This window comes from Elephantulus edwardii, unplaced genomic scaffold (genome assembly GCF_000299155.1).
Source record: "Elephantulus edwardii isolate Elephantulus edwardi_28Jun2011 unplaced genomic scaffold, EleEdw1.0 scaffold00339, whole genome shotgun sequence".
In the NCBI taxonomy this organism is placed as follows: domain Eukaryota; kingdom Metazoa; phylum Chordata; class Mammalia; order Macroscelidea; family Macroscelididae; genus Elephantulus; species Elephantulus edwardii.
The window spans coordinates 1,468,484-1,477,586 of NW_006400089.1; the positions used below are offsets into that span (position 1 = coordinate 1,468,484).

The window sequence follows — 9,103 nt, forward strand, 5'->3', positions numbered from 1 at the left end:
CTCTTCTGTCTTTGCAATGACCGTTTACACTCTTCCTGGATGATACCCTTTATATCCTCCCACAACTCATCTGGCCTTCGCTCATTAGTGTTCAAAGCCTCAAACCTGTTCCTGAGATGGTTCTGAGCTTTGTTGATCATTTATCCTATTTTTTCAGCTATATCCTTCTCATTTTCTTCCCACTCTCACTCCACTCCCCAAATTGTGCAACCCTATTGTTTCGCCCCTGTGCATCCTCACTTCTCTGCTCAGACCTCTTTGCCACTTGGGTTTCCATACATGTTTTACTAGTTATCCTTCTATTTTTACAATAATAGCCTTATACAGTATTTGTCCTTATGATACTGAGTTAGTTCACTCACCACAGTGGTCTCCAGCCTCTTCCAAGTTATGTAGTATTTTTCAAAATAGTTTTTTCTGAGTGTTGCATAATAGTCTATTGTGTGAATATACCACAGTTTCTTAATCCTTTCAGTTGTGGCTAGACATTTCAGCTGTTTCTATGTCCTTATGATCATGAACAATGCTACTATGAACATTGGTGTATAAATTTCCATTTGTGTCTCAGTTCTAATTTCTTTGGGTTATATTTCTAGTAGTGGAATAGCTGGGTCATATGGAGTTTCTATGTTCAACTATTTGAGGAAATGTCAAACTATCTTCAAGAGTGGTTGTACCATGTTAAAATGCCACCAATAATGTATGAGTTCCTGCCTCTCCACGTCCTCTCCTATATTTATTGCTTACTGTTCTACTAAATTTTGTCACCGATACTGGGGTAAGATAGTTTCTCATTGTGGTGTTTTATTTGCATCTCTCTTATTGCCAGTGATTTTGAGCATTTTTTCATATGTCTGTTGGCCATCTGAATGTCTTCCTCTGTGAAAAGTTCTTCCAGGTCTTTTGCTCATTTTGGAATTGGGTTATCAGTCTTTTTCTTCTGGAGGCCCAGAAGTAGTCTGAAAACTTTTGTTATGAGACCTTTGTCTGAAATGGTATTGCAGAATGTTTTATTTGCAGCCGGTAGGTTTTCTTTCCATGCTGTTGAAAAGTGTTTATGATGAGCACAGAGATTTAATCTTTATAAAGCCCCATTCATTATTTTTATCCTTTTCAGGTTGTGCACTTCTGGCTGTCTCTGATCTACCTTGAGTTGACTTTTGTGTATGGTGTGAAATGTAGATCCTGTTTCAACTTTCTGCAGGTAGTAATTCAGTTTTGCCAGCACTGTTTGTTGAAGAGGTTGTTATTTCCCCATTTGTTAGGTTTTATTTCCTTGTCGAATATCAATTGACCATAGATGTTGTTGTTGTTGTTGCTGTTAAGTGCTGTTGAGTCTCAGGCGACTCATAGCAACTCTATGAAAAAGAGTCCTTGACGCTTGGGTGCCTTTCATCCTCTCTCCTGGTTTATAGGGTTTCCGGAGGCAAGCTATTATGGAAGTGGGTGCCACTCTTCCTTCCAATGACCATAGATAGATGAATTCATTTCTTGGTTCTCGATTCTGTTCCATTGGTCTATGTGCTTATCATTGTATTAGTATCATGCTGTTTTGGTTACTACTGCTGTGTAGTGGGTTTTGAGGTAAGGAGGTGCTATAAAAACTCTTCATGACCCAGCTATTCCATTACTAGGAAGATAACCTAAGGAAATTAGAACTGATATACAGAGATTTGTACACCAGTTTTTATAGCAGCATTATTCACCATCCCAAGAACATTGACACAGTACAAATATCCAACCAGAATTAAATGGATTGAAAAATTGTGGTACATTCACACAATGGAATACTATGCAGCATTCAGGAGCAACTATTTGGGAAAAATACTATGTGACTTGGAAGAGGCTGGAGAGCATTATGCTGAGTGATCTAACACAGTTTCATATGGACAAATCCTGCATAAGACCATTACTGCAAAAATAGAAGGATAACTATTAAAACATGTATGGGAACTCAACAGGAAGGGAAGGGAGGGACTGGAAGGGTGTGAATAGGTAGGGTGAAATCCAAAAGATTGCAGAGTTTTCTGGATGGAGAGAAGGGGTCAAGGAAAAGTGAAAGATCCGGGAGGAAAGACAGGGTAACATAATGCATGAGAATAATTGTCTGAAAACAATGTAAATGAAAAATAATGTGAAATACAATGTATACAAACTTGGTAAGCAAACCAATAAAAAAATTTTAAAAATAACTGTAAAGCAACAGCTTGTGTAAGCTAATGATTATAAAAATATAATGAGATCATTTCAAATCATGAAGAGTTTGGAAAATCTTAAATTGCCTTCAATTTAATCAATAATTTTGGGATGAAAGGTGTTTTTAATCAATTTATCTTTTACCTGAAGAATAATATCTGGAGGCATTTCATAATTTAAGAACCCAATACCATGCCAATACAATTTTGCCTTATCATTTTTGTAACTTTCCGAAGTCCCAGCTTCAATGATGGAAGCTCCTAAAATTAGAAAATATTTCTTTGATTAAAAATGTATGTTCAATTTAAAATACATCATTTGTATCTAAATCATATTATTAGAAAATTATTACTGAGCAAATTACAAATGAGTAAACATTCATAGTAAAGAAAAGTGCAACAATGAATGACTGGAAACACTAAGTGTCTGTAAATTTTCTTAAAATTAATAAAAAAAATAATTGGTAGAAAAAACATGACATTCCATTTTTATTGTTATGTTGATTGTTATGTGCCATTCCAGTCAGAACCATCTCACAGTTGACCTTCCAGTGGATTTTCAGAGACTGTAAATCCTGCTCGAGGAGACTGTCCATCTTTTTTCCTCAAGGAGCTGGTGGATTTGAACTGCCTGCCTTTGAGTTGGCCAGCACCACTCCTTATGTACGAGGTTATGAGAGCTTTTTTTGACCCAATTTTTATTACTACAAAATTTTATGGTAATATCCACTTGAATTCACAATATTTCTGAAATTAGTGTGATAAAATACCAGAATTCAGAACAACTGATGTGATTGTGGGTAAGAGTCTTTCTGCTAATTCTTAACTCATTCTATCTACAGCACAACCAAATAGTTCCAAATCTTGCACCATCCTCATAATCTCTGTTGTGCTTAAACACATTTTTGTAGTCACTGTGTCAATCCATCTCATTAAAGGTCTCCTTTGAATAACGTGGTGGTCTGGTAGTAAGAAGTTGTGCTGCCAACCCAAAGGCAAGAGGTTTGAACCCACCAGCTGCTCCACATAAGAAAGATGAACAAGCTCTTCCAGTGTGATTTGCAGCTTCTAGAAGCCTGCTGGAGGATCAATAATATGTCCATTTCAACTCAACAACACTTGATGGCAATAGCTATTTTGTTTGACCCTCAACTTTTCCAAGCATGATATCTTTTTTCCCATGAGCTTACCCTTCCTGATAACATTTCTTAAATATAGGACACCAAGTCTTATCATCTTTGCTTCTGAGGAATACTCTAACTACATTAATTCCAAGACAAGTTTTATTCTCCTTTTGGGCAATCTGTGGAATATTTAATATTTTTCTCCAACACCACAATTCAAAGGCATTAGTCCTTCTCTGGTTTTCTTTATACCCTGTTCAATTTTCACATGCATATGAAACAACTGAAATGGCTTAAATCAAGTGTACCTTAGTCTTTAAACTGACAATCTTGATTTTTAGCACTCTATAGAGGCAATTTATAGCTAATTTGACCAATGCAATACAGCCTTTGATTCTTTGGCTGCTATTTCCACAGATGTTGATTGTGGATTCCAGTAAAATTAAATCCATGACAACTTCAATATTTTCTATTTATCATGATATTGTAACCTGATCTAGTTGTGACAAATTTTGTTTTATGTTGAAATGTAATTTATATTAATTTGTAGTTTCTAATATGTGGAATTTTTTTAGCCTAAAAATATATGCCCAAACCAAACTCAATGCAATCAAATAGATTCTAGTTCATGGCAGCTCCATCTATTTCATAATGGAACTGTTCCCCATAGGATTTGCAATGGCTACAATCTTACAGAAATATATAATCAGGTCTCTCTTCCTGGCATTACTTGATAGACTCGAGCCACTAATGTTTTGGTTATTGTTATTGTTGTTGCTGTTGTGGTGGTGGTGATGGTAGTGTATCATTACGTTGTAATAGTTAATTTTCCAGGGAATTTTCAGAGCCAATTGATTGCACAGAAAAAGATTGCCCATCTTTCTCCTGCAGAGAAGCTGGTAAGTTAAAACTGTGTGCCTTTGGATTGGGAGCACAATTAGTTGAGCATAAATCATTTGTGTCACCTGTATCAAAGCTTGAAATCTGAAGAACTTGGCTTGTGGGAGGCTGAAGCTTGTACCAGAGCTTGAATTCCATTCCAGTTAGTACTTACACAAGCACAAATCTGAGTTCTTCTGGCCTCCACCTGCCACATGACGTTGCCCTCAGGATACATTCAGTTGTAGTTGCAGATGCAAGACTAATTTAGGAAGGGGCAATTACTCGTCCTTAATGATTCCCAAAAGTCAGAGCTGGGCCTCCATATAGCCTGGCAACAGGAGTGAGAAATCCAGAACCAATCAGGAAGGCTTTTTATTTAAAATTCCATGTATTCTCATCATAGTTTTCATTGCCTGGGTAGTCGAGCCAGAATCTTAAAAATTAAAGCAGTAGCAATGTATTTGTAAAATACACTATAGGTGCCATTGTTGATGAAGTTTTCCCATTTCCAGCATGTTTTCTTTGTCTTTGTCCAGCTTACATCTTAATGAAAGAATTTCTAAAGAATATGTCCAAATTTGCATTGTCTTATTCCTCTAAGGAGCTCTGGTGCCTTAGTGGTAAGGAGTTGCATCACAAACCCAAAGACATGTGGTTCAAATCCACAAGCTTCTTTGTTGGAGAAGGATGGAAAACCTCTTCTCATGAGATTTACTGCCCCAAAAAATGACTGCAGGGTCAGCTATGAGTTGGTTCCAACTCGATGGTACATAACAGTAATAACAACAATAACATTTCTCTAGAAAATTTTTCAATGTTATTGTTGGTTTTAGTAGTTGTGATTGAGTCACTTCTGACTCATCATTAGCAAAATGAAATGTTATTTGATCCTATTCCATCTTTGTATTCTTATTATGTTTGAGCTCATTGTTACAGTCACTCCATCAAATTTTCCAACTGAAAGTATCTCTATTTCCTTGTCAACCTTCTGGTAAGAAATTGAACTGCAATCCCAAAGGCACACAGTTCAAATCCATTCTTTTGTGATGTTTACTGCCTCTAGAGACTCACTGTAAGGTGAGCTATGAATTGGTTCCGACGTGATCAGCACAGAACTATCTGGCTTTATTTTTTTTCAAGACAGATTTATTAATTGTTCTGGTAGTCCATGATATAGTCAACATTCTTTGCCAACACCACAAGTCAAAGACATAAATTTGTCAGACTTCCTTTCTGATTGTCCAGCGTTCACATGCAAATAACCATGTGAAAATATCATGATTTGGGGAAGATGAACTTCCATTCTCAATGTGATATCTTTTATTTGTAATATTTAATATAAGTCTTTTGCAATAGCCTTGCCAATCTATGCAATAAGTCATTTGATTTGTTGATGGTTGCTTCCATGGGTGAAATCATCAAAAATCATATGTAAATATTTTACAGTAATATTCAGACAAGAGAGTTTGGCCAAACAACTGGCCAGCCAAATAGACACAGTAAAATGAACTATCTTAGCCAACTCCTTGTCAAATTGGCACCCCAACACATCTCCTTAATGTCCACTATTGGGCAGACAGGGATTATTGTACACAGGGTTGCCATGAGTCAGATTCCACTTGATGTGGCAATGTGACAGGAAGATGAATGATCCACAGGGTAAGTTTATAGTAATATATTTTAACTGTGTGATATTAACAACATTATTTATTATCTTTTAAGCCCTGCCAGTTAACAACTATGTAATTAAAATATATAATTATATTGAATGTTGAGTTGTTTCCTGTGTTTCACACATGTCCTCTCTCCCCCAGCTTCATTGTACCATCTCAGTGCTGGCATCCTCTTACCTGTATCCTGACAAAACTGCACTGTCATTCTTTCCTCTAGCATTTGAACTCAGAAACAATCAATAACAGCATTTCTATTATCTTTTTTAGTTATTTAGATTTATTAAATTTTTCAAGTTATTAGATAGAGAAATCTGCTTAGTAAAGCTATAGAGAGGCTGGGGGTAATTTTGAAGTAGTAATTGTTTTTAATTTTTTTTATTGGTATGCATATAATTATTCCTACACATAATATTTCACTTATGTACATAATGGAATTTTAAAACTTTTTAATATTTGTTTTGCTTTTCCATACTCACCAGCAGACTTTAGGGCATAATCAGCCTTCTGGACTTGATCCTCTCTCAACTTTTTAAGTACATAATTTACTAAGTTTGACATTTCCTGTAAAAATTTAAAAACATTTTATGCTGAGTCTTGATGATTTACTTTATGGTTTAAACCTACACTTCCTAATCTGAAAAATAATAGTAGTAACAGTACACATTTATTACTAATTAAGCAAGCATTGAGCCAGGAACTGTGCAATGACACCTAATATAAACTTCACAGCTCTCAGACAGTTGAACAGTTAAAGCTAAGTGTGACTGAAGGTTCTCCAATATCATTCAGGAAGATGGACTGACATCACCACTACATTGCTCACATACAGAGGCGGCAAAAGGAAGCTACATGGTTTCCAGATTTGTCTCTCAAGGCCCTGTGCTGTAATGTCTTTGATATTTTACAGTTACTTAGAAATCAAGCCAACTTATACAAAGTGGATAATTGATTATAAAATATAAGGCAAGAAGTCTATTATTTTTCAATCTATGCCCTCACCTCTCAGCCTCCAAATGTCCTTCTTTCTATAATTACATGGCTCCTATGGTGCTGTTACTTTAATTATTCAACCATTTGGATTAATGCTGTTCTCTTAAAGGACATTCTAGGGTTTTTGTTAGAAAAGGTAAATTATCTCTGCGTGCCATATGATAAGATTTCTAATAAGAGAAGCCTGGAAGTGAGGCCTTGAAGAAAGTAGGTCACTAGTATCAGATATCTTATATTTTTAAAAAACAGACTTCAGGAAAGGAAAATAATAGAAGCAAAGCAAAAAATAACTGGTTTTATCATAATTTTGCCTAATTTGGTGTTAATTGGACTAAGCAGGAATATTTCAATGAGTAAATTTTTTTTTACTATGTGTGTGTGTGTGTGTGTGTGTGTGTGTGTGTGTGTGTACACATTGATTTTTCCCTATTTACAGGAGATAAACCCCAAAACTACAGATAATGCTATTTCTGAATGACTACCCCACATTGCTACTTCTGAAAGATAAAATAAGGCCAGGCATTTATTTTGGTGAGAAATATGTTAAGTTACATTGCAAAGCTTCCTCTAAGACACAGCATGTATGAAAAAGCAGGATCCTGGGGGCCAACTTGAGTGAAAGGAAGTTAATATGAGGAGAGAATTTTAAAGAAGAAACCATAGTTCAATGTCAACACAACATAGTAAATTCATTCAAACAGCAAATGTGAAGTAATAATAGAAGAAAATTCTAAAAAACGGTTTCTCAAACCTCTCATAACTTCTCACCTCATCAAGAGTATCATTGCTCTCTTGTTCCTCCACAGGGTCCCCAGTCCAGCTATGATTGTACATACCATCCTTCATTTCTGTTAGTAATGCTTTGAGAACATCTATTTGTTTTGTTACAGATAGAATTTCTTGGAAATTGTTTTCTAATGCCTGGCTTTCTCTCCTGTAAATGGAGAAACTCAGTGAGCAAGGAATAAAGGAGGAAACTTTGTTTAGAGGTTCAGTGCATCAGCAGAGAGAAAAGCTGACTCTGACGAGTTGTTCTGACTGGTGTGTGTGTGTGCACACAGAGCTGAGCTCCACAGGCGAAGTTCTGAGGACTGAGATTTCAGAAGCAGAAGTGCTGCCAGCATTTGAATTTCCTGGCTTTGGGTTTATAGCTAAGCACAATAAACCTTTGTATCATTCAAGAACAGCCCAGCTAAGAGAAGAGTAGTTTTATATTGTTAACGAGATTAACCTCCAAGTGGGAATAAGGCAGTCTTTGCTCTAACTCATTACTGTTTTACTAAACACACACATGGACATATGACAGCCACAGAAAGCTTTCTTGAGGACAGCTCAGTACAAGGGCTATGCTCTAGGTGTGCAAATCTGAATGCAAGATTTTCACTTTCCTCTGAGGGAACTGGGCCATGCCGACTGGAGGCTTGGTGCTGTTGTGTGAGTACGCACATTAATCCTAAAGATGGTTTATTAAGGCTGCAAATTGCATGGAATTAGATTACCCATCTTTCTTTCTTGGAGCCACTGATGGGCTCGAACCACCAGAGTTGTACAAGCTTGGGGCTTAGCAATGTATCTCCCTACAGATGAGGTGAACAGACCACCCTGTGTGAGTATACACAGTCAAATCCAAAACTATAAGCTTCTTAATATTGAGACACATCTTGTGTTTGAAGAGTAATCTAGTTTTATGGTTGTGATTCAAGGAAATCTAGCCAGAGGGAAACCACCTTCTACCCATTTTAAAGAACATTGTTTAAGATTTTACTTTAAAGGAAGAATTCTGATAGTTTTAAAGTCTGAAAGTCAATTAGCAAATAAAAAATGTCAAGTTATTTGGTATTTCTTTATGCTTTTAAAAAAAAAAACCTCCACAAACCAAATGGTATATATACGGGGAGTGGGGGTGGGGGGGATGAATTCTAAAATTTCAAAAGAATATATATTCAATGTTTGGGAAAAGCAAGTCTAGAAGAAACAAATCCTACTAAATTTTAGAATTTGTTCAAATATTACTTTTATTCTGTAAAAATATAACATAAAGAGATTGTACTTTTAATTCTATGTTCCAAGACACTTTGTTGTTGTTGTTGTTGTTGTTGTTATGTGCCGTCGAGTCATTTGCAACTCATAGCGACCCTATGAACAACAGCCCTAAACCCTGCTCTATCCTGTGCCAATCTCATTGCCTCTGACACACCCACCCCGATTACCCCAGTCACTGAATCAATCCACCTCATAG

General features: G+C 36.2%; 1 protein-coding gene across 1 annotated transcript in view; it reads right to left on the bottom strand.

Moving 5' to 3' along the window:
- SUN3 (Sad1 and UNC84 domain containing 3) overlaps positions 1-9,103 on the bottom strand; it is a 93,890-nt gene that overhangs the window by 15,622 nt on the left and 69,165 nt on the right. The window contains exons 2-4 of the mRNA XM_006901617.1: positions 7,633-7,798; positions 6,351-6,435; positions 2,341-2,456 (exon numbers count right to left, since the gene is read on the bottom strand). Coding sequence (XP_006901679.1) covers positions 2,341-2,456; positions 6,351-6,435; positions 7,633-7,798 — 367 coding nt within the window. The remainder of the gene's footprint in view (positions 1-2,340; positions 2,457-6,350; positions 6,436-7,632; positions 7,799-9,103) is intronic.